At 39.8% G+C, this 26114-nt stretch overlaps 1 protein-coding gene across 2 annotated transcripts in view; it reads left to right on the top strand.

Moving 5' to 3' along the window:
* SERGEF (secretion regulating guanine nucleotide exchange factor) overlaps positions 1 to 26114 on the top strand; it is a 145197-nt gene that overhangs the window by 53299 nt on the left and 65784 nt on the right. For both annotated transcript variants that reach the window (XM_060262304.1, XM_060262305.1), the window contains exon 10: positions 19204 to 19240. In XM_060262304.1, coding sequence (XP_060118287.1) covers positions 19204 to 19240 — 37 coding nt within the window. The remainder of the gene's footprint in view (positions 1 to 19203; positions 19241 to 26114) is intronic.

The following is a 26114-nucleotide window of genomic DNA, read 5'->3' as shown; positions in this document are numbered from 1 at the left end:
AAGCAAATAAAGAATCAATATAGCTGAAGATGAGAAGCAGATAAAGGTAGGTTGGTGAATAGCTCAGAAGGAGAGAATGAGGCAGGGAAAGAGGAGAGGATATGGAGGTTGACAGGAGGAGGAAAAGAGGAAATATTGTGGGGAGGGGGGAAGTTAAGTGCCACCCACAACTCCTTGAAGGTTCCCTACGTTCATGTGGGTCTGGCTTAGAGGCTGGCACCACACAACTGGGCCACAGTTTTACTAGGCAGATGACAGTGGAGGGAAAGCTCAATGGACAGATAAAGATAAATTGGCTGTTGGGTGAGAAGGAGACAGGATTGCCAGCTCCAGTTTAGGAAATTCATAGAGATTGTTTTTTTTTGGGGGGGGGGGAGTCTGGAGTATGAGAAGGGGAGGGACCTCAGAGGGTATAATGCCATAGACACCACCCTCCAAAGCAGTCATTTTATCCAAGGGAACTAGGTTTTCCAACCTCCGGGGGGGATGGAGATCACCTGGAATTACAGAGATTTAATTCTACATGTTGCAGTAAGATTAAGTTTCCAGTTTTTCCTTGGCAGGTTATTAGAACTTGTTTGTAATGGCTAGTAAATGAACAGAAAAGAAATGGAGTGAGGTCTTTGTTGTAGCATGTTAAAGACCTCATTAACTGGTAAAAAATGTTCTCAGTTTAAAGATTTATGGATTTTCTTTCTATGGATAATTTGCATACTTCTAGACAATTCCCTTCACACAGAGGGGTAGAAAAAATAATTTCTCTGCTTGCTGAGGATGATACACATAGGCACGAGCATATACATATAAGATTCATAAGGGCACTAAATAAATTCGCAAAGGTGGCATTCAGTACATGATATAGTGTTTTTCCACCAGTTTTTTAAAAACAGGAACTGTGAATATGCTGTAACAACCTGCACTGCAGGCTGCAGTATTTGATTGGCATGCCGGAGCATCCCCTAGCATACAGCTAAGTAGAGATTGGTGAAGAAACTGAGTTAGAAGACATGCCTACTCTGCCTTCAGAGACTACAGAGTGTAATAGCAAATCAACAGGACTGTCCACCTCATGGCACTCCCCTTACAAGGCATAGATGGACAAGGCTACTCAGAGTGTGCCTTAATATATATCTTATAGGTAACTGTAGTAGAAGCTGCTGCTTTGCTTATTATTGCTTTCAGTGGCCCATAAAACATTTACACGTAGCATCTCAAAGATCAGTCTCACAGCTGAGGTTGATGATACTCATGTCAATTTCTGTATAAGTATTGTAAAAGGAAGAACATTTTATTTTGCTGTGAGGACATATCTGAGAATGGGGCGAGCTGTGGCTTTGTAGCAGGTGAATTGGGACCTCATTCTCCCTAACTACTTCCCTAGCACAGAGGGGGCTCTGTGTTCCTTGGATGCTTATAGTACATTGGCTTTTTACCTTGACAGAACTGCTCCCTTCAGTATATATCTGAGCCTAGTTGTCAGTTACTCAGGGCCAGTGCTGGGGTTTTTGCCGCCCCAGGCAAGGCTCTGCCCCCCTGCCTTCCAGTGAGGGAGGACCCCCAGTGCCAGCCCAAATCGGGCCCTATTTGCATGGAGGGCTCCTCTTGAGGAGGGTCGGAAAGTTGCATGGAAGGCTCCTCAAGATGAGCCCTCTGTGCAAACAAGACCATATGTCCCCGCTCGGCCTTTCCGCGCTGCGGGAGGGTCGGGGGGGCATTTGCATGAAGGACTCCTCAAGAGGAGCCTCCGTGCAAACAGGCCCATCTGTCCCTTCTTGGCCTTCCTGCACTGTGGGAGGGTTGAGTGGGGGTGGGGTGGGCATTTGCATGGAGGCTTCCTGACCTGTTTACATGGAGGGCTCCTCTTGAGGAGCCTTCCATGCAAACCCCCCCCCCCCCCGGCTCGACCCTCCCGAAGCACAGGAAAGCCAAGCGAGGACAGATGGCCTTGTTCGCATAGAGGGCTCCTCGTGAGGAGCTCTCTGGGCAAACACCCCCCATTTGACCCTCCCACAGTGTGGAAAGGCCGAGTGGGGACAGGTGGCCTTGTTTGCACAGAGGGCTCCTCTTGAGAAGCCTTCCGTGCAGCCTCCCCCCCCCACTTGACCCTCCTGCAGTGCGGGAATGCCAAATGGGGACAGATGGCCCTGTTTGCACAGAAGGCTCCTCTTGAGGAGCCTTCTGCGCAACCTCCCCCCCCTTGACCCTCCCGCAGTGTGGGAAGGCCAAGCGGGGACAGATGGCCTTGATTGCATGGAGGGCTCCTCTTGAGGCAGCTCCCCCCCCCAAATCACTGCAAATTTCTTTGCTCCTAGTTATGTTCATGACCCCACAGACTTTCTAAGGAAAATACAATCATTGAACAACCATCTAGAAAATACTATTTTAGCCACCATGGGTGTGAAATCTATATACCAGCATTCCACACAAAGATGAATTACAAGCCATAAGGAATACTATTTCTGACAACATCACAGCTGTACCATTTTGTTCTCACCCATAACCACTTCAGATGTAGTGACAACTTGTTCCTCTAGATCAATGGTATAGCCATGGGCAACTGCATGGCCCCACAATATGCTAACATATTTACTGGCGACTTGGAGCAACTCTTCCTAAACTCCCACCCATTCATATCTCTCTTACATTGATGACACTTTTTTTTGGTCTGGAAACATGGTAAAGAACAAATTCCACCATGCATTCAACGACTTTCATCCCACCATCAGCCTGACAATGAACCAATCTGTGTGAGAAATACATTTTATGGGCACTACTGTAAAAAACACAGTGGATGCATAGACACCACCTTATACTTGGAAACCTACTGACGGATAAACATATATGCAGGAGGAAATCTAAGGAGGGGGAGATGTGGAGAAACGCCATTTTGGCTGGTGTTTGTCTGGGAGTTGGCTAGAAGGAGGTTGTCAAACTGGAGACAGGCTTTGGGCCTAGTCTCTTTCTCCTCCCCACCTTCCCCTCCTGTCTGGGAACAGCAATTCTGAGGAGACCTTCTAGAGCGACAGGAAGTCTGTCAGGCTGGTCTGCCAGAATGCTGCAAGAAGGTAAACCAGTTCCTGGGCGGGAACTGGATTTTATATTGAAGATTTTGGGCAGGAAAGCCCTCAATTAAAAGTTGTCAGGGGAAGCTGACAGTCAGTTTAGTTTAGGCTTCCCAACCCTCCTGCCCTGGCAGGGGACCCCAGAATTTCCAGCCTCTTCCCCCGCTCTCCAAAAAAATGGAAGCGGGGGGAGGGGGGAAACGGCGCCAAGGAGCGTGGCGAGCTGCCCCATCTCGGAGTGGGCGACGCCGCTGCGCAGCTGCCACCTCTTCTCCGCTTCACCGTGGCTGCTCCTCCGAGATGGGCTCAGGCTGGGCCCATCTCGGAGGAGCAGCTGGGATGGGGCGGGGAGGGGGCGGTGGCGGCGCGGCAGCATCGCCTGCTCCGCTCCGCCTCTGAGGTGGAGTCAGAGAGGGAGGGTGGAGGTGGGCCAGGAGCGTGGCGGGCCGTGAGTCCGGGTCCTTCTAGGACCCAGACTCGCGGCTCGCCGCGCTCCTGGCCTGCCTACGCCTTCCCCTTCTCTGGTTTCGCCTCGGAGGCGGAGCGGGGCGGGCGACGCCGCTGTGCTGATGCCTTTTCTCCACTTCACCGTGGCTGCTCCTCCGAGATGGGCTCAGGCTGGGCCCATCTCGGAGGAGCGGCTGCAGTGGGGCGGGGAAGAGGCGGCAGCAGCGTGGCGGCGTCGCCCGCTCCACTCCGCCTCTGGTGTGGAATCGGAGAAGGGGAGGGTGGAGGGAAGGAAGGCATTTAAAAAGTTGTGAGGTCCCTTTAATTGTGATGGACAGAACTCCCTTTGGAGTTCAATTGTGCTTGTCACACCCTTGCTCCTAGTTCCACCCCAGTGTCTCCTGGCTCCACCCCCAAAGTCCCCAGATATTTCTGGAATTGGACTTGGCAACCCTAGTTCAGTTTGAGTTGAGTTTTGAGTTGGGTTGGTGAGTCTGTCTGTTCTGAATGGTATGGTCAGGGAAAGTAGTGTAATAAGGAAAGGAGGAGCGTTTTTCCTAGTCTGATTTATTTCTTCTGTTCACTATTTTAAAATGCCTGTATATAGTTGCAAATTTTAAATACATGTTTTGTCTTTTTAAAAGGTAGTCCCTCTGTAACACATAGTTTCCCCAACCGCCTTAGACCACGCTACTGCAAGAGGGAAGTCCAGGGATGGGGGAAGGCATGCAGTTGACAAGGGTGCCAATCCTCCAGGGGTCTCCTAAAGAAGGACTTTGTTCTCTATCATAACCAGGTGCTGGGTTGGCAGAGGACCTTGAGGCCACAGAACTGGCAGGAAGGGGGATTGGGAGTCCTGTTCCTCTCGGTCAGGAACCCCTAAATTGAACAGGTGGTGGCAGCGTGCCCTAGTGGCAGGAAGAACATAAGCTCCCTTCAGGAGTTGGCAACTCAAAAGGGAGTTGACAGGACCAGGTCTGAAGGCAGAATTGGGCTGGTTCTGCCACAACATGGTTCCAGCTATCTTAAACATACCAAATGATCCATTGCAACACTTCCTAAACTCCCGCCCACTCATACCTCTCTTACATTGATAAAAAAAATTTTTTTGTCTAGAAACATGGTAAAGAACAAATTCCACCAGGCATTCAATGACTTTCATCCCAAGCAATCTGTGTGAGAAATACATTTTCTGGACACTACTGTAAAAAACACAGTGGATGCATAGACTGGGGGCGTAGACTTTCAATTTCCCGGGGGGGGGGGGGCTGGGGCCCAGCCAGAGGCATTTGATCCACTGACATCATAGGGAGGAGCCAGTGACATCACAGGGAGGGGCTTCCATTATCACTACCTATGGATTTATGGAGAAGCTCCCTCCCTATAAATTTAGGGAGCACCCCTCCAACAATGCCCATGGACTGGGCCAAACCCAGGAAAAGGTGGGAGTTGGCCAGTGGTTATAGTGGTATCTCAGAGGTCTCTTGCTGTGTCCTGTTTTTGAAATTCACTTTTAGAATAGTCACTTTAAAATCTGCAAATATACATATCATGTGCTCATAGAATTGAATCCCCTGGTCCAATGTTTTTGAAACTTGGGTGGTGTTTTGAAGAGAGGCATCAGATGCTATGCTAAGAATTTGGTGCCTCTACCTCAAAAACCAGCCCCTCAAGAGCTCCAGATACCCACAGATCAATTCACCATTATATACCCTATGGGAATCGATCTCCATAGGGAATAATGGGAGTGTCTAGCAGACATTTCCCTTCCCCCCGCTGGTTTCTGATGACCCTAAAGCAGGGGGAGGGCCTCCAAACTGAGGGATCCCCTGCCCCCAACTGGGGATTGGAAACCCTATGCATAGGTGGTGAACAATTGCCAATACACACCTACTTGACCAAGTCTTTAAGAGTGTAGTCATTTTGAGAAGAAAAGAAAAGGCTTGCAGGGGCCACTAATTTTCAAAAGGATCTGCTTAAATGAATGTAAACAATCACAGACTTGAAGAAGACACAAAATATCTATCTGCCAAAAGAACCCCCAAATACTATAGCAATATGTATGCAACATAGACAACCTCCTTCTAGCCAACTCCCAGACAAACACCGGCCAATACAATAGATAGTGTTATTCCTCCCCCCAATCATTATCTAGTTGAATGAAGTTTAACACCTTTAAGACAAACAAAGTTTTATTCTGTTTTAGCTCAATTAGCATTTCTAAGAAGCTGGGGTTGTAAAGGCATTAACACCACTAATTTCTTGGTTAAACAATTTTTATTATTCAGCAACATTAATCAATAATCATCCAAAAATAAACATTGAACATATTGCATCACATTTCCCATCTCCCTCTCCCCTTTTTATGACTTCCCCGGTGCATTCAACTTAAAATACAAAAAGAATAAAAGGTAATATTTACCTTTTAAGATCCTTCTAAAAACTTATAACTATAATAAAATACAAATAAAAACAAATTTATTTATTACTATTATTTTCTATCTTAATTAATAGCCTTATAATTTTACTATACTTAATTTTTGGTGTTATCTATTTTAATTGTTATCTATTAATCCCAATCATATGCAAAAAACACTGTATATTTCCATAATTTTATTTTATCTGTAGTTAACGTTTTACACTAAAAAAAGAAAGAAAAAAGTTAACCATTATTAGAAATTACCCAATGTCCTTTCACCTTCCACTGTTTTTCAGCATACTTTTGAAATTTCTTTCATTCCCTGTTATACTTATCTATATCAAGTTCTTTTAAAGTTCTGGTAAGTTTGTCCATTTCGCTCCAATGCATAACTTTCATAATTCAGTCCCATTTTTTTGGTAATTTATTTTGTTTCCACAACTGCACATATAATGTCCGTGCAGCCGAAAGCATGTAACAAAGCAATGTTCTGTCTTGTTTTGGAAAACTTTCCATTTGTAATTCCAACAAAAAGATTTCAGGTGCTTTCTTTATATTGTAGCCCAAAATCTTTGAAATTTCTTGCTGAATCATTTGCCAAAATTGTATAGCCTTTTCACAAGTCCACCACATGTGATAGAAAGATCCTTCATATTTTTTACATTTCCAGCATCGATCAGACATCTGGTTATTTATTTTCGAAAGTTTCTTAGGAGTCATATACCATCTGTATAACATTTTAAAACAGTTTTCTTTAATATTGTTATATGTCGATATTTTCATAGAGTTCGTCCATAAATATTCCGATTGTTCCATCTGAATATCTTTATTTATGTTAATTGCCCACTTTATCATTTGAGATTTAATCACTTCATCCTCTGTAGACCATTTCAATAATAATTTATATACTTTTGAAATTATGTTTTCATTATCGCCAAACAGCATTCTTTCCAGTTCAGTTTGATCTTGTCTTATTCCTTCATTCCTAATATCCTGTTCAAGCAGACTTTTAATTTGTTTCAATTGAAACCAATTATACTTATAATTCAGTTCTTCCACTGATTTTAATTCCACCTTACCGCCTTGTATTTTTAGCAATTGTTTGTATGTTATCCGTTTTCCTTCCTCAATATCAGAATATAACTTTATTACTTCTGTCGGCACAATCCAAAGCTGTTTCCTCTCATCACCATATTTCTTGTATTTCAACCATGTCTTTAACAAATTACTTCTTATATAATGTTGTGAGAAAAAACCATCCATCTTACTTTTCCCATAGCATAAATATGCATGCCAACCAAAAGTATTTCCATGGCCTTCTAATGTTAATAATTTTTTATTTAATAACATTATCCATTCCTTTACCCAAACAAACTGCATCATGATATAATTTTAAATCCAGCACTTGAAAACCTCCCCTTTCTTTTGCATCAGTCAAGATCTTCATTTTAATTCTTGGTTTCTTGCCAGCCCAACACCACTAATTTCTTTGCAGCCCAGAGGGAAAATCACACACGGACTCTACCACCTCATTCATGCCTTTGAAGATAATGATCTCTCCTCCTTGAAAATTTAAATTGGAAGCTCCCAAGTCCTGTGTTGGTTGCCTGGCAGGGGCTTAGCACCCGCTGGAAATATCCGGGAAGGGCTCAAGCCATGGAGCCCCCGCGTAGTTTACGCCTTATACTTGGAAACCTACTGACTGAAAAACATATCTACATGGTTCCAGCTATCCTAAACATACCAAATGATCCATTGTATACAGCCAGGCTCTACACTACAGCCACATCTGCTCCAGTTCCACAGACAGAGATTCTTACCTGAGGGATCTACAACAAACTTTTTTGGAACTAAAGTGTCCACCTGATGAAATCTGGAAACAGATTAACAAAGCCAGAATGGTATCCAGAGAAAACCTTTTGCAAGACAGGCCAAAAGGGGCAATAACAGTCTGGACACCACTCGTGGTCACATAGAAGTCTCAACTCAAAACAGTTCAGCGCATCATGGATTTGCAACCTCTACTGGATAGTGACAATTCTTTCACAAGCACTTGGAGGTAAACCTTTTCTTGCACACCACCAGCCCCCAGTCTGAAACACCTCCTCACTTACAGCAGTGCAACATCAGATTTGAACATGGATACTGGTAGCAGAGCTTGCAATAAACTCAAATGCCAACTTTGCTACCACATACAGCCAGATAACACAATCACTGGACCTAATAACGTCAACTACACCATTTCATGCTTATTCACATGCTTATCTTCTAACATTGTATATGCCATTAAATGCCAACAATGCCCTTTGGTTCTCTGCATAGGGCAAACAGGACAAACCCTACACCAAAAGATAGATACAATTAATATTAGAATAATAATAATAGATGCAATTAATATTAGAATGGTAGATTGAAATGCATTTCTATGGTCTGGTGACAGAGGAGATGTAACAACTACAAAACCAATCATCAAGAATCACATGACTGAGAAACCTGTAGAACACTTAACCATCCAGGTCATTCAGTAGGTGACTTCAAAGTAGCTGTCTTATTGCAAAGAAACTTTGGGAGCAGACTGGAAAGGGAAATTGCTGATTTACAGGTTGTTACAATACTTGGAACAACTCCCGCCCTGGACTCAACAGGGACATTGGTTTCTTATCTCACTACATATACTAAACTCATTCAGTTCTTTCATCTGTATTCTCACCAAGAAAAGCAATATACAACTTCTTTATTTTAGTGTATAGTAAAATGGAATAGTGATTGTAGTGTAATGCAATTAATATTAGAATGGTAGATAGAAATGCATTTCTGTGGTCTGGTGACAGAGGAGATGTAACTACACAACTAGTCACCCCACCTCAAAAAAAGGATGCTGTTAGCTACCTCCATGCATGAAAGGAGATGAGTGGAGCGTAACACAGTTAATTACTTTTTAGCATTTCAGAATTAAGAATAATACATTTACACATCAGTCTCCAAGTCTGACATATTTATTTCTCTCTCTGTTTTCCCACATAATTGAATCCAAACAGTGATGATGTGGACTTAACTTGTTATCTTTGTTTGGTTTTTGCATCTGTTAAAATATCATTATGTCAAATAGTAACCAGATAAATCAAGATTGTTATTCCTGAATCTGATAAATATGTTCATTATGTTGCATGCTAATAACCTCAGCCTATATGTATGGGCTGATAGATTTCATTTCATTGTATCTGAGGAAGTGTGCATGCACACAAAAGCTCATACTTTGAATAAAAACTTCATTGGTCTTAAAGGTGCCACTGGACTTATACTTTGTTCTGTTTCTTCAGAGCAACACAGCTACCCAGCTGAATCTATCACAGTGGGATGCTGTATGTGCACATGTCCGTTTCTCTTTGTACGTATATATGCATATACAAATACATGTACACACACGTTGTATACAGTGCTGATAATCTGTGCTGAATGGTGCATTGGGAGCTTTGCAGGTCAGTAAAGAAGCAGACAATTTTTACTGCCTTCTATACTGTACTCGGAAACATTTCATGCAGGAGAACAGACACTAGGTGTCATCTGATACACACTAGCCAATAATTAGTAGAGGGTGAGGAGTTGTCTTGATACATTTCATTGCAGCTTGGTTGCCAGGGAAACTGATTCTTTTGTGCATGTACTCTGTGTGTTTGTGCAGAAAACCCCCCCTGCATCATATGAGTTCTGCTTCAGACACTGCAGTGTATGGAAAAGCACTGTCACCGCACAGCAGATTCCCCCTCGCCTTTGTTTAGCTGAGGATACTACATGTTGTCAGGCTTTAATTTTTTTTTTAAAAGAGCTTGCTTTAATGTTGTCCATTTCTTTCCTTCTCTAACATTTGGACAAGTCCTGAAAATTGTTCTTTTAAAACACACACAACAACTTAGTATGCCAGCTCTGTGCATATGTCCTTACTGGCAAGGCATGATTGTTGTAAGATGCAAGCAGGCATTTTAATACAAAGAAACATGTTTTGTCTTTTTTTTTTTTTTTGCAGAAGAATTTCTTGTAATGGGAGATGCTAGTGACAGTTCCATTGTGCAGTAAATTTGGGGTATTTCAGTAGCAATCTGTGCCATAGCTGGAGTATAAATATGCTAAGGCTTTGAAGCATGAAGTCTGTGTTTAAATATGTTTTTTCATCACTCACATCTGTCATTTTTAGGCATTCCAGGAACTGACTTTACAAATATCAGCATGTGTCCATGTGAGAAGTTTTTGTACTCCAACTGTTATAAAGCCTTGTGAATCAGCTGGTATAAGAGTAAAAGTTAATCTGTTCAGGAGAAGTGATAAAAAGCACAATCAGTTTTGACACTTTCTAAATTTTCTTCTGCAGTTCTGTAGTCTTAATTTGCCATAGTACTTCAGAAGATCTTTTTGATCTGTTATGCAGATTATACCTCTTGCATTTCATTATCTTTTGACCCTACTCTTCGCAGTTTTTTTCTCTGTGCTCATGTATCTGTCTGCCCACTGAGGATAAATTTCATTCCAGTGTGATCTGTTGGCTAGTGTTGGGCTAGGAGTGGGGAGACTTTGCTAAAATCTGCCATGAAGCTTTTTTGGTGAATTTGGAAAATTCAATCTTCATTAGCCTAGCATAGTTAATAGGGTTCTTGTAGTGCATAAAATGGAGGCAGTTAGAACCATGAGCTTAGGACAGGTGAAATAAAAGTATGAAATACATAATTTTATGGTACATACACTAATCCACAAAAGTTTGTCACACTAAAATCTGTTGCTCTTTAAAGTGCCAATATGCTACTTTTCCTCCTACAGTATACTAATATGACTAGTCTCTCAGTCTCTTCCATATAAGAGGAGCTGTGTTTTATCACAGGCCAACAGATTGTGGCTGAAAAGAGTTATCAATGAGAGGAGACGAGGACAAACGTTAACATGTGAGAACAAATAAAGGAAATGTTTTCTCTATGAATCTAGAATAAGATTCATTTTCTTGTCATAAAGAATGTAGCTGTGGTTAAATGGCTACTTCTGAGCCAAGTCCTCAGTTTGCATCTAAGGGCACTGACCACAAGGTAAAAGCTTTTATTTCTCTTACCTTCTCGATAAACAACAAACATAAGTATTGTCACAAGGCTGTGATGTAAATCACCACCAATCCTCTTTTACCAGTACAGATTTCTCCATAAAGTGGGCTCAAACCTGCAAACTTGGCTCTTGTACATCTTCTGTTCATTTCATTGAGGTTTTTATGGGAGCTGTATCCTTTTTAAGTGGATGAAGGCTGACAGCAGACTAGGATGTGAGTCATTTTATCATGCTTAACAGTAGCAGCTTAAGCAGAATTGCGATGGGCTTGGAAGGATGAAACTGCTTAGATGGTACTGTATATCCCATAGAAATATATAGAAATAGGTATCTATATATCTAATAGTAAAACAGGCCTGTAGTCAGAAAATTTAAAGTGGGAGGGACCTGAGGAAAGTGGTGGGGGCCAGGGGACCCAAAATGGCATAATAAAAGGACATCGCAAAGATAAAAATAAAAATCCCTTCAGATAAGAAATATGTTTGCACATGAAAACTCCTGCCTTGAATAAAACTTTGTTGGTCTTAATAAGGTGCCTGACTAGTGCACTGAAGCCTCAGTGTTGCTGTGGCACAGGGATCCAGGGTGGGGTGGGGGTTGGAATCCAGGTCAGGGGCCTGAAGAAAGCATCTCCAGCAGCCACACTGACTGGTGCCTCAGGCAGTAATGCCACTGGGTGCTGCATAGCCGCTCAGCTCTCTGGGATTCTGTGGGAGAAGACGTCCTGGGGACCAGGGATTTCTCCTGCTTTGGCTTGCTTCTTTCCTCTTTGCCCAGCAGCGGCTCTGACCAGTCCTTTCCTGCCCTATGGCCAGAGACAGGGAGCCCGAGACGCAAAGCTAGGCAGCAGGACATCCAAGACACAGGGACAGCAGCACACTGAGGGCCTCCCATTGTCCAGTACAGCCTGCCTTGCTGAGTTAGTGAGGGCTCTCCAAGGAGGTGGAAAGGAGCTGCGTTGCGAATTGCACAGGAAGTGAGAGAAAGTAGTGGTGCGGCTGTAAGTGGTGAGACCAGCCGATTCCAGCAGGGGTGAAGGTGGAGGGGCCCACCCCCACCATAGTTATGGGCCTGTAGTAAAGTGGCATCTATATGTAGATATCTAAATCTGCAGATTGGGGCCACACTGACACTAAACAGTTTCCTTCAAATTAGGGAGGCCCCTCCAGGTTTGCAGAAAAATCTTACATACATATATACATACATACATACTGAGAGAGAGAGATTTATATCTCCTCAATAAAAGGTCATTCTGTACACAAGTGCAGAGAATGTACTTACCTTCCTTCTGCAGAGCTGATGGCAGGCAGTTGAGAGTAGGATTCCACCCCCCCTCCCCTCAATGAGTCTCACAGGTCCCCACAAGCAAGAGGAGAACAAGGTAAGAAGAGCGGAATATTGACAAGAAGTGAAAGGGAAAAGAAAGAGGGGGATCATCAGAAAAGGAGAGGGAGGAGAGGGAGGGAACACTAGCAGAGAAAGGGAGGTGGTGACTGATGGAGAATGGGGGGAGGGTAAAAGGGGGGGTAGGGCCTGGCCCAGTGGCTGATACCACACAACCTGAGTTGTAGTTTTCCTAGAAGAGGCTCCTGTAGGGGAGGGGGAAGCTGAATATAGAAGGACAGATAAAGGTAGGTTGCCTGTTGGGTGTGAAGGAACCAGGAAAAAGGGAGAGGCTATGGGGCTTTCAGGGAAAGAAAAGAGGCAGTAGTGGATGGGTGAGAAATGAGATCCTCCCCTTCTGGAAGTACTTGCAGGTTCCTGCTTATTTTATGTATTTATTTCTTAAATTGAAGCCTATAAACTATGTTTATTTCTTTGAAAAAAAAAATAAGAGCTCAAGATAATGTGTAGATGATGCTGTTCATCATGCTGGGGAAGAGAATTATTCTGCAAAGAACTAGATTGGGGCAGCCAAACCTGTTTAACGTAAATGCCACATAGAGTAAACGTCAGATGTTTGAGAGCCACAAGACATGAACATCAGATGTTTGAGAGGAGGAAGGAAAGGAGGAAGGAAAGAAGGCAAATAGATGTGGGAGGTGGAGGTGGAAAGAAAGTAACTTTAAATATATTATCCAAGCTGCCAGCTGGCTTGGCTTGGAGAAGTGATTTAAAGAAGGAAATGCCTTCTCCAAGCTGGCCGACAGAACAGTGCGGGCTTTGAGAGCTGCGCAATATCTGTGAAAGAGTCCCATGTGGCTCCCGAGCTGCCGTTTGGCCACCTCTGAACTAGATTAATGTCTTTTACTGTTGTCATGCACAAAGTTTCATCCCAACCTGAGTGTTTGTTTAGTTAGGTGACAATCATTGATTATTTTTAGTGGTACTTAAAGAAATAATGACATCTGATTTCTGGGCTAATGAAAATTGTGGTTTTGATTGATTAGTGTGGACATTATGCAAATATGCTTTATTTATTTATTTATTTATTTATTCGATTTATATCCTGCCATCCCCACCGAGGTGGGCTCAGGGCGGCTTACAACATAAAATCTAAAACAATAAGATTAATAAATATTAAAATGCATATACAATAATTTACAATAGTTAAAACAGTAAAACAAGAATAGACAATCTGACAATTCGGTGCTATTCTCACAGCCTTCCTTTGCAGTTTTTAAATACCAGTTAGTTATATGCCAACCGGAAGAGGACCGTCTTACAGGCGTTGCGGAACTGCCCAAGGTTCTGCAAGGCCCTCACCTCCTCCGGTAACTGGTTCCACCAGCAGGGGGCTGTGATTGAAAAGGCCCTATTCCTGGTTGACTTCAGACAGGCCTCCTTCGGCCCGGGGATTATTAGCAGATTTTGGGAACCAGATCTGAGGACTCTCTGGGGAACATGTGGGGAGAGAGGGTCCCTAAGGTAGGTAGGTCCTAGGCCATATAGGGCTTTAAAGGTAATAACCAGCACCTTGTAACAAACCCGGTATATTATTGGCAGCCAGTGCAGTCCCCGGAGCCCCGGCTGAATGTGCTCCCACCTAGGAAGCCCTAATAACAGCCGGGCAGTGGCATTCTACACTAGCTGCAACTTCCGGGTTCGGCACAGGAACAGCCCTATGTAGAGGACATTACAGTAGTCCAACCTCGAGGTGACCGTTGCATGGATCACTGTTGCCAGGTTGCTGTGTTCCAGGAAAGGAGCCAACTGCCTCGCCCGCCTAAGTTGAAAAAATGCGGACTTAGCAATGGCTGCTATCTGGGCCTCCATTGTCAGGGCAGGCTCCAGTAGTACCCCCAAGCTCCTGATCCTGCACACCACTGTCAGTGGCGCACTGTCAAAGGCCAGTAGGGGAATTTCCCTTCCCAGTCCACATGGACCCAAGCAAAGGACCTCTGTCTTTGCTGGATTTAGTTTCAATCTACTCAGCCTGAGCCATCCAGCCATGGCTTGCAACGCCAGGTCCAGATTTTCTGGGACACAGTCAGGCTGGCTGTCCATCAGTAGATAGAGCTGGGTGTCATCAGCATACTGGTGACAACCCAACCCATACCTTATAAATGAATGATTGAAATGACAATCAAATATGAATTTATTTGCTTTAAAAGGCTTCTAACACACCTTTCTCCCCAGAGGGACTCAAGGTGGCTTATAAGACTGCTGAAATATCCATACATCAAAATGTGGCTGAAGTCTGCCATGAATATTGGGTTTTTTGACAGAAATTTAAATTTTATTAGAGAAATAAAACTAGGAAACATACAGAAAGACCTGAAACCATACACAAACATTCATGAAATATAACATGAAAAATAAAAGCATGCAAAAAGAAGAGAAAAAAATGGAAGGGGGACAAAAAACTTCTCATTTTCTTTATAAGAAATATAATTTTGATTTTTGGCATATTTTTGTATTTTTTTTTGTGTGAGCATGTGCATGTGAGTATCTGTGTGTGCACCTGAAGTCATGGCGACCTCTGGTAACTGACCCCTACTGGGGGCCTGGAGGATATTCTGAGAGATGGCTGAATAGAGCCTGCTTCTGCCCTTCTGCCCTCTGGAATTCCAAGGAGGTCTCCTATCCAAGTACTTGCCAGAGTTGACCCTGCTTAGCTTCCGAGGTCTGGGCAACAAATATAGTTTAGATTACAAAATTTTCCTTGTTTATATTTAGAAACAAAATCTCTCTTTTTATTTCCCCTAAAGCAAATTCCATGTTCAGAAAAGCCACAAATAATTGAAGCAAAGAACGATTCAAAGGTCAGTCTTCAGGCCTCAATCATGAGCTGCCTTGCTGGGATCTTCCCCAGCCTTCTATTGAGTCATACAAGATAATCACGAGACATAGTCTGAGGTGGATAGCTGAGTGGTACAAAACTGTTTGGTCAAGGCATGGGACGTGCTCGAGAGCAGAGACTAGATAACCATATTTACTGAACTTAGCATTTTTCCATGGGCCGGAACAAAGTTTGCTGTGCCTGGTTCCCTATTAACCTGTCAGGTATGCCTAAAGGTGTAGTTGTATATAGAAACAACTATATAGAAACAAAACTCCATAAACTCTTTTCAACTGATTGTCCATTAAACCTAGCAAAGAGGACTTTGATTTCAGCTGTATCCTAGTCTTTAGAATCTTCTGCAAATTTTGTATCTTCCTCTTCTTTTTGTAAAAAATTGGCCATAATATTGTGACCAGTCCTTTCCCAGCTGTCCACAGACTTTTGCTACTCTGTGCAAAAAGCTCTTCTGCAGGGGCAATGAGCTTATTTACACTCTCCTGTGGAGAGTTATGAATCCAGTGGGTTTCCAGAATACTCTCTGGGATTTGCCTGGACCTGCTGGCAGCTGTTTGATGACCTAACCGATGCCTGGAATTTAGGCCTGCAGGAAGCCATTGTCCGAATTGCTCCCAGACACCCTCAACAGTTTTGGATCTTCCTAGTCCTCTGGTATACAAAGGAACTGAGGGATGCAAAGAGAGTGCTTAAATGGCTAGAGTAATGCTGGTTAGCAGATTCATAGTGGAATGTTGAGAACACTCTATAGAGCCCATTCGAAGGTCGATGAAGTGGCAATGAAGGCAGTTAAGCCGTCTTATTTTTCCATCTCCACTGCATGCACTGATTTACATCCAGTGGAATTGTTTAGACCAGGCCTGTAGCTATGGATTTATTGTATTTTTAAATGTTTGTAAGCCACCCCAAGTTCTATGTGGAGCAGGAGGAGGTGTGGAGTATAAAATAAATTTTCTGTTAACTTTTGAGCTCCTTTTTTTGGTTTAAAAAGATGGTTTGAATAGTGCAATGACACCCGTTTTCCTGAAACATCAGGGAACAGTTCTCAGAATAGGCACAAAGGGCATGTGAAAGAACTACAAACAGCTCCTGAGCCACTGTTCTAGAATGGTAGCACCAACCTATTTCACTGTAGGGAAGCAACTCACAGGAACCCTTCTGAATTTTGTTATAGAAACATGTTTGTAATTCTAAAGAGATTTGTAATTCTTACTAGATTAAGCATTTTAAAATATTATTTATAATCTCCTTATGCTTTGGTTTTATGCTAAACTGAGATGAGTTAGGGTACTGATGAGATGCCTTCTTCTTATAATTCAAGACTGATGTGATCCAGAAGGCTTCGAAAGCTTATGGTGCCATCCTAAACTGAGTTGCAAACTTTGATTTCTAGAACTCTGTTTTGGATGGCACTGTTAGATTCTTATGAAGCTAACAACTTTTGCTGCTCCTTTTCTATATTTGTGGAATATTTGTACAATGCATTAACCAAGTGCACAAGGAAGCAGCAGGAGGAAAGAATGATTGTGCAGTATTTTATGTGTTGATCCTTACTTATTTGCAGCTTCTGTTGCTACTTATTTCCTTTTGCCTCCTAAACCCATACAGAATAAAATTACAATATTTTGTCTTAGTTATATTGTTAAGCGGAGAATTGCCAGTGGGATAATAAGAACCCCATGACTAAATGTTAAACTAAAACTCAGATAAAAGAATCTAATCTAAGTTGTTTTGAGATAATCTTTCACCCTTCCTTTCTATTACTGGTATTCTCCATCAGGACTTTTTTTTGTAGAAAAAGCCCAGCAGGAACTCGTTTGCATATTAGGCCACACCTCTGACATCACAATTGTTTCACACCGAGCTTTTTTTGTAGAAAAAGCCCACCAAGAATTAGTTTATTAGGCCACACCCCCTGATGCCAAGCCAGCCAGAACTGCGTTCCTGTGTGTTCCTGCTCAAAAAAAGCCCTGCTCTCCATACTGTAGTGGTTGTTTTTAGACATTTACTTAGTAGTTCTGTGGTAAATCTAAGGTACATCTTATCAAATTGCAGATTTTTTTAAAAAAGCATTACTATTTTTCTTTATAGCTAAATCCCACTACTTTTGGGGTGAAAAGTACACTTTCATCAATGTATGCATTTTTTACTGGGTGGCATACATATTAAGTAACTAAACATAACATTAATTTCTGTCTCTTCCTTCCCCCCCTGCCCCACCCTTCATTTAAGGAGGCAGGAAAAACATATGAGGCAACATACATTGTTCTCTCTTCCCCATTTTCTCACAACTTTCCACAGTATTATCACATTGTAGACTAACAGAAAAATGGATCCCAGTATTGACACTATGTAGTTCTCTGCTATGGTGTCATACCTTCTAATAGCGTTGACCCACCCCCAAAATAGCATTTTAAATAGGAATCTGGATTCAGTAAATGGGCTTTTCAGAAGCAGAAGATATCATACGATTGTTTGTTCAGCATTCAAAACAGAATTAATGTCATGCATATTTAATCTAGAAACAAAGTTAAAAGATTAACATTGATTTTTAAAAATCAGCAAAATTTTAAAGATTAACATATTGATTTTTTAAGCTCAGCAAAATTTTAAAGATTTAGCTTTTTTTGTGTTGTGTTATGTTTGTGTGTGTGCATTTAAAACCTACTTGTGGTCTTTCCACATCGAGATCTTGTTTCCATGATTTCAAATCATTAACCTCAATTCTGCTGATAGAAGTCATCAGCCTAAAGCATCAGCATTGTCTGTGGGGCTCTCTTATGAGTATTTGTTTATTTCAGTATGTTCATGGTTAAAACAAATCGTGTTTGAAAACTGTCCAGAAAACTACTTCATTGAAATGTCTACTAAGATAATAAAATATAATTGTACATAATGTGTTTTCTTCTTACTGTTTCACTAGTTTACCCTAATACTCCAGTTTTTACTTCTGTGTAATTGAATGAAACATGAATTAAAATAGATCAACATGGTAGCCATGTTTGTCTGTAGCAATAGAAAAGAACAAGAGTCTGGTAGCACCTTATAGACTAAGACCCATTCCCCACTAGGCGTGTTCCAGTGTCGGAGCTCTTCCCCCTCCCCCCCCCCAGATGCTTCCGTCTGATTTCTCACAAGCTGCTGTGGGGCTGCAACTTGCCTCACCTCTTTCCCGTGGCAGGCAGAAATGGGTTTTCAGATGATCTTGCTTGCCACAGGAAAGAGGCAGGGCAAGTCATAGCCCCGGGGCAGCTTGCGCAAAATTGGATGGACGCATCGGGGGTGGTGGTGGGGGGAGAACTCAGACGCTGGAACAAGCCTAGTGGGGAATAGGTTTAACAAAATTTGTGTTAGGTATGAGCTCTTCTTGAGATGCAGCTAGAATGGTCAGCACTGAACTTTGTAGGAGTGGGTCTTAATCTCCTGTTTTTTCTATTTATATTTATCAATAGTTTTGATTGCAGCACATTGCTTGATTGCTTGGGGCAATTATTGCTTATCCATGCCCTTGATTGTAGTAATCAAGATGCTTACAGAGCCACGAAGTGACTGCAGTTGCTTCTGATTAGCTTAGATTTTCAGTCACAGCAACATGCAGCAGGCTGTAGAATTCTCTTGGGCAGTGTTTTGAAAGTATACTTAGTGGGACTTTGGATCTTGCTAAATTTCATCCCTAGAAATCTCTCCAACTGAAACCTTAAGTGAAACTTGTATATACAGTCAGAAAAGCTGAAACCATTTGTTTGGTCAGCTGCATCGGAAGAATGTGAATGGTATATGATATTCAGTAAACATTACACAGCTTTTCTTTCATTGTTATTTTAGGTGGGCTCTGAATTGGACAGTATTTAGGTAAATATGCAGCAATCCCATCTGTTTCTAGCAGGCTATAAAAATTACTTTGACAATATTTGATTGCCTTCCTAATTTATATGTATTTGTTTCTTTTGCAGATTGCATGTGGTTCAGAGCACAATCTGGCAAAAATAGGTAAATTCCTTTATTTTTATCAAATCTTAATCCACATTTTAATCACTTGTGTAAAGCTTTGTTTTTCAGTGAGAGCTACAAAGGGTGGGTGCAGAGCATATTATTAAGACTATGATAGGAAATTATGGCAGATGGAATGAATTTTATGCAGTGTGTGGAACATCAGAAATGTTGAAATGGTAATTGTTGGTCACATGTTAACACCAATGAAATTAGGTGTTAGTCTCCTTGACCAACAATCAAGCATTTCTCTAAAAGACGCTAAGGATTCTTTTGTTGCCAGTTAACTCTGCATAAGAATATTGATTGCAGAAATAACCTTGAAAAAAACTGTCTGGCAAACAGAAAAAGTGCTACAAAACAGTTTTAAAAGCTTTTTCTATTGGCAGAAATTTTGGAATGCCTTCTCTAGGTCAGTGCCAACCACCTCTGAATGTCTCTTGCCTCGAAAACCCTGCAGGGTTGCCCGTAAATCCACTGTGATTTGATGGCAAAAACAACAAGGGTCAGTGCTGGGGTGCAATAGCATTATTTGCTGAGTCTAGAGCATTGACTTCATATTTCTGCCGACTTCACAGGATACATATTTATATTTATTTATAAATTAGATTTTTTTTGTTTAAAACAATTTTATTTAGTAACATATGGTAACAATATCTATTTCTTGCATCATTAATAACTTCTTTTTATCTATCCCATATATTACTTTCTAACCACCCCTCCCCCCGTTTCTTGACCCCCGCCGGTGTTATTTACTTAAAATACTAATATTCAAAGGTACCCTTAACTAATAAAAACCAAGATTAATATTCTTCTTTCTTCTAAGACTTAATCATTATCAAAAATTGTCCAATGTCCTTTTATTTTCCACTCTTTTTCTACATATCTTCTAAACTTTTTCCACTCCATCTTAAAAACTTCTAAGTCATAGTCTCTTAAAATTTTTGTTAATTTGTCTATTTCACTCCATGTCATAACTTTTACAATCCAATCCCATTTCTCTGGTATTTTTTTCTTGCTTCCACAACTGCGCATACAATGTCCTAGCAGCTGAAAGCAAGTACCAAATTATAGTTCTATCTTCTTTTGGAAAATTTTCCATTTGTAATCCCAACACAAAAGTCTCTGCAACTTTCTTAAATTCGTATCCCAAGATCCTAGAAATTTCTTGTTGAATCATCTGCCAATACTTTTTTGCTCTTTCACAAATCCACCACATATGGTAGAAAGAACCTTCATGCTTTTACATTTCCAACATCTATCTGGCATCTTATTGTTCATCTTTGCCAACTTTTTAGGAGTCATATACCATCTATACATTATTTTAAAACAGTTCTCTTTGATACTATGACACGTCGAAAGTTTTATGGAATTCTTCCACAAATATTCCCAAGTTTCCATCTATATTTCTTTATTTACATTAATTGCCCACTTAATCATTTGAGATTTCACTACTTCATCTTCTGTAGACAATTTTGAGTAATTTATATAATTTTGAAATTAATTTTTCATTGTCTCCAAGCAAAACTTTTTCCATTTCTGTTTGCTTGTTTCTTATTCCTTCAGTTTTAATATCATTTTCCACTAAGCTCTTTATTTGTTGCATTTGGAACCAATCATATTTATTATTCAGCTCTTCAGCAGTTTTCAATTCTATTTTGCCACTTTGTATTTTTAATAGTTGATTATATGACAACCACTTTTCTTCACCCGTCTCAGCTGTTATTTTTATTACTTCTGCTGGCACTATCCATAACGGTTTTCTCTCATCCCCATATTTCTTATATTTTATCCATGTATTTAGCAAATTGTTTCTTATATAATGGTGAGAGAAAAAACCATCCATCTTTTTTCCCCCCATAATACATATAAGCGTGCCAGCCAAATTTATTTCCATGACCTTCCAATGCTAAGAGTTTTTTGTTTAACAGCATCACCCATTCTTTTATCCACACTAAACAAACTGCTTCAGGATATAGTTTTAAATCTAGTAATTGGCATCCTCCTCTCTCTTTTGCATCTGTTAAGATTTTCATTTTGAACCTTGGTTTCTTCCCAGCCCACACAAACTCTGAAATTTTCCTTTGTCATTTATTAAATTGTTTACTGTCTTTCACAATCGGAATAGTTTGAAACAAATACATTATTCTTGGCAGAATATTCATCTTAATTGCAGCTATTCTGCCAAGCAATGACAAATTAAGTTTATTCCATTTTATCATATCTTCATCCATTTTATACCATAGCTTCTCATAATTGTTTTTAAACAAGTCAATATTCTTCATTGTTATCTCCACACCCACATGTTTTACCTTAGAGGTAACTTCACAACCTGTTAGCTTCTGCAGTTCCTTTTGTTTGCTTACAAGTCCCGCCAGTTCTCCATATTCTTGTATTTTAACTAACAACAAAGGTGTTACTTGTATGGGATTTTCATTTATAAACATTTTATCATCTGCAAATGCCCTATATTTATAAGTAAATCCTTTTACTTTTAATCCTTCTATTTCTTTGTCTTCCTGGATTTGCATCAGTAAGATTTCAAGAATCATTATAAACAACAGTGGGGAAAGCGGACAGCCTTGTCTTGTACCTTTACTAATTCTCATATCTTCTGTAAGATCTGCATTTATACATAATCTTGCACGTTGTTCAGTATATATTGCTTTTCTCATCCTTATAAAGTTTCCCCCAACTCCATTTTCTCCATTACCGCAAACATAAAGTCCCAGTTTAAATTTATCAAATACTTTCAAAGAATAATGCAACTTCCTTTTCTGGATGCCTTTCATAATATTCCACTATATTTACAACAGTTCTAATATTGTCTCTTATTTGCCTTTTGGGAAGAAACCCCCCTTGATCCTCCTTAATAAAATTTAAGTTTTAAATTAAAGTTTCAGCCATTCTGCCAATATTCTTGTATATATTTTATAATCATTATTTAATAGTGAAATTGGTCTATAATTTTTTACATTCGTGACATCTCTATCTTCTTTTGGAATTAACGAAATAACAGCTTCCTTCCATGTATTTGGTATTTCCCCTTTTATTCTTATAATGTTCATCAATTTCTGAAGTTTCGGTATTAATTCCTCTTTGAAGATTTTATAAAATTTAGCTGTATATCCATCTGGCCCAGGTGCCTTTCCATTTTTCATTGCATTAATCGCTGCTTCAATTTCTATTTTTTTCAATTGGATCATTCAAAACTTTTTTCATATTTTCTGTTAAGGGTGCTATTTTAATATTTTGTAAATACGTTTCCATTTTTTCTTTCTTTATTTTAACACCCTTAAATAATCTGGCATAGTTCCTAAAGAATTCTCTTTTTATTCCTTCCTGATCTACCAACTCTCTTCCATCAACCACAATTTTATTAATAATTTTACTTTCTTTTTTTTCAGTTGCCAGGCCAAATACTTTCCAGGTTTATTTGCTCCCTCAAAAGATTTCTGCTGTAATCTTTTCAGATTCCATTCCAGTTCTTTATTTAATAAATGTCTTATTTGTGTTTGCAATATTGTAATCTCCCTCATAATTTTCTTTTCCCCTGATCTTTTCCTCAATTCCCCTTCTTTTTTCTGTATTTCATTTTGAATGTCCAACATCTGTTTTTCTTTTGCCCTCTTGTCTTTATTATTCAATGTAATCAATGTTCCTCTCATTACTGCTTTATAAGCTTCCCACACCGTCTGAAATTCTATATCTTCTTTATCGTTTATTTGAAAGAAAACTTTAGTTTCATTTTCTAGAGATGTCACTATTTCTTTATTCTGTAGTAAATCTTCATTTAATCTCCATCTTCTCGACTTTTTAGACAATTTTGTAATCCACATTATTGGGTTATGATCAGCCCCTATCTTAGGTAAAATTTCTATTTTCTTTGTTATAAGGCCTAAATCCTTAGTGCCCCACAACATGTCAATTCTGGAAAAAGTATTATGTCTTGCTGAAAAAAAGGTATAGTCCCGTACTTCAGGGTTAAATTTTCTCCATATATCTTCCAGGTTTTCTTGTTTGACCAATTAAAAAAAAGACTTTGGCAATTTTCTTTCCTTATTATTTTTTTCCCCAGACCTATCCAGTGTATTCTGGATTGTTCCATTAAAATCCCCCATTATTAGAACTTGATCATATGTCACTTCATCAAATTGTTGTATAATGTCTTTAAAAAAAATCCTTTGCTCCATTTGGTGCATACAGTCCTAATAACAACGAGGTTTTTTTCCATTTAATATTATTTCTACTGGTTCAAATCTTTCATTTTTGTCTTTAATTTCGAATTTCGGCTCCAATTCTTGTTTAATATAAAAAATCACTCTCCTTTTATTCTGTTCAGCCAATGAATGGAATTTTAGTCCCAATTGCTTATTCCATAAAAATTTATAATCCTTTTGTTTAATATGTACTTCTTGTAAACAAATTATATTACAATTTTGCTTTTTAATCCAGTGAAATGTTGCCTTTCTTTTTTGTGGTGAATTTAGTCCATTTATATTCCAAGATAATAATTTGTAATCCATCATGGTGCAAATTCTTTATGTTCTTCACAGAATCTACGCAGTTCCTGTATGCTTGTAATTGTAATCCTTTTTCCTTAAAGTTCAAAGCTCAAACCTTCAGGTATTATCCATCTATACCTCATTTCATTGTCCTGTAATTTTTCTGCCGGTTTCTTGTATGCTCTTCTGTCATTTATCACTTGTCTCGGCAACTCCTTCATAATTCTTACTCTGCTGCCTCCCACTATCAATGTCTTTTCAAAGTTTTTATTCATTATCTTTCCCACCATTTCTTTTGTCATATATCTTATAACCACATCTCTTGGTAGATTATTCTTTTTGGCATAAAGTGAGTTCACTCTATACATATAGTCATACATATTTCTAGTCCCTTCAGGATCTTCCTCCAGAAATTCTGCAATTATTCTTATTATATATTCTTCCAAATCAGTTTCTTCATCCTCAGGTACTCCTCTCAGATGGATCTGAGTCTCCATCAATTTGCAGTCATGAATTGCCACTTTTTCTTGTATTTTTAACAAGGTGGAATCATGTACTTTCACTCTCCCTGCCACCTCTTGCACTTTCTTTGCTGTTACCACAGTCTCATTTCTGAGATCTTCTATATCTTTTTTTAGCTCTTCAATATCTTTTCTAATTTCTTTTTGGGAAGCAGTTATCGTCTCCTTCATCCCTTTCATTATCCTGTCTTCCATTGCATCTAATTGGTCCTGCATTTTCTCCAGTGAAGCAGTCCTTTCTCGGGTTTGCTTGTGGTCTGACGTGTAAAAACACCGACAATTTTGACCTCACCAAATTAAATTTCAATATCTGGTTTAAAAGAGTGAAGCTTGGTTTCTTCAATAAGCCTAATTTCGCCATCCTCAGAGCCTCCTGGGCTCAGATATTAATTTTTAAAGTTTTTATTTTCTCCAAAATGGCAGTCACGACTTTCTGCCTCACTTTAATTTCTTTTTTCTCTAGAAAAATTTTCTTCTAAAATTCTAAAATAGTTATTAACAATAATGTCCAATAGCATTTACCTTATAAACGTCACCTCTGTCGGCTCCCCAATTTTTAATGTCCTGAACACTTTAAAAATTTTATTTAAACTTTAGCCTCCTTGCGATGGCTGCCGATGTTTTTCTATGATATTATAGTCCTAGAGTAGGCTGGCTGCTTCTATGATTTCCCTTTTCCATCCAATACTTCCTGCTTGAGTCGTTCTGCTAGTATCCTAGCAAAGATTTTATAGTCATTGTTAAGCATTGAAATCGGTCTATAATTTTTAACGCTTGTGGCATCTCTGTCTTCCTTTGGTATCAATGAAACAACTGCTTCCTTCCATGTATTTGGCACTTTCCCATCTTGTCTAATATTATTCATCAACTTTTGGAGTTTCGGTACTAATACTTCTGCCAGGACTTAAAACTTTTTGCTGAAAAGCCGTCAGGACCTGGTGCTTTACCTAATTTTAATGAGTTAATTGCTGCTTCTATTTCAACTTTTTCAATTGGTTCATTTAAAATTTTTTCCATAGTTTCTGTTAATTGCTTTACTTGTATTCTCTGTAAATACGCTTCTATTTTCTGTTTATCTACTTGTTGGCCTTTAAATAGTTTAGCATAATATTTATAAAATTCACTTTAATTCCTGCTTGATCCACGATATCTTTATCTCCAACTATAATCTTATTAATAAATTTGTTCTCCCTTTTTTTCTTCATTTGCCACGCCAGATATTTCCCAGGTTTGTTAGCACCCTCAAAAGATTTCTGCTGCAATCTTTTTAAGTTCCATTCCACCTCCTTTTCAATAGATGTCTCACTTGACTCTGTAAAATCGTAATCTCCCGCAAAAAAAAATTTCTTTCCTGGTCTTTTTCTCAATTTTCTTTCTTTTTTACCAATTTCTTTTTGTAAGTCCACCATTTGCTTTTCTTTGTCTCTTCTATCTTTGTTGTTCAATGTAATTAAAATTCCTCTCATTACAGCTTTATACGCGTCCCACACCGTTTGATGTTGAATGTCCTGATTTTCATTTATTTGGAAGAAGGCTTTGGTTTCTTTTTAAAGAGAGGCCACAATTTCTGCATTTTGCAGTAAGTCCTCATTTCATCTCCATCTCCTCACCTTTTTCCTGTCTTTAGCCATCCACAATAATGGATTATGGTCTGCACCTATTTTCGGAAGAATCTCTATCTTATTTGTAATAAGTCCCAAATCTTTAGTAGTCCATAACATATAGATTCTTGAGAAGGAGTTGTGCCTTGCTGAAAAAAAAGTGTAGTCACATACATTAGGATTGAACTTTCTCTATACATCTTCCAGAGTTTCTTGTTCTATTAGTTCAAAAAATTACTTTGGCAAT

The sequence above is a fragment of the Heteronotia binoei genome, chromosome 21 (assembly GCF_032191835.1).
Source record: "Heteronotia binoei isolate CCM8104 ecotype False Entrance Well chromosome 21, APGP_CSIRO_Hbin_v1, whole genome shotgun sequence".
Taxonomy (NCBI): domain Eukaryota; kingdom Metazoa; phylum Chordata; class Lepidosauria; order Squamata; family Gekkonidae; genus Heteronotia; species Heteronotia binoei.
This window is presented reverse-complemented; position numbering and strand designations above follow the sequence as displayed.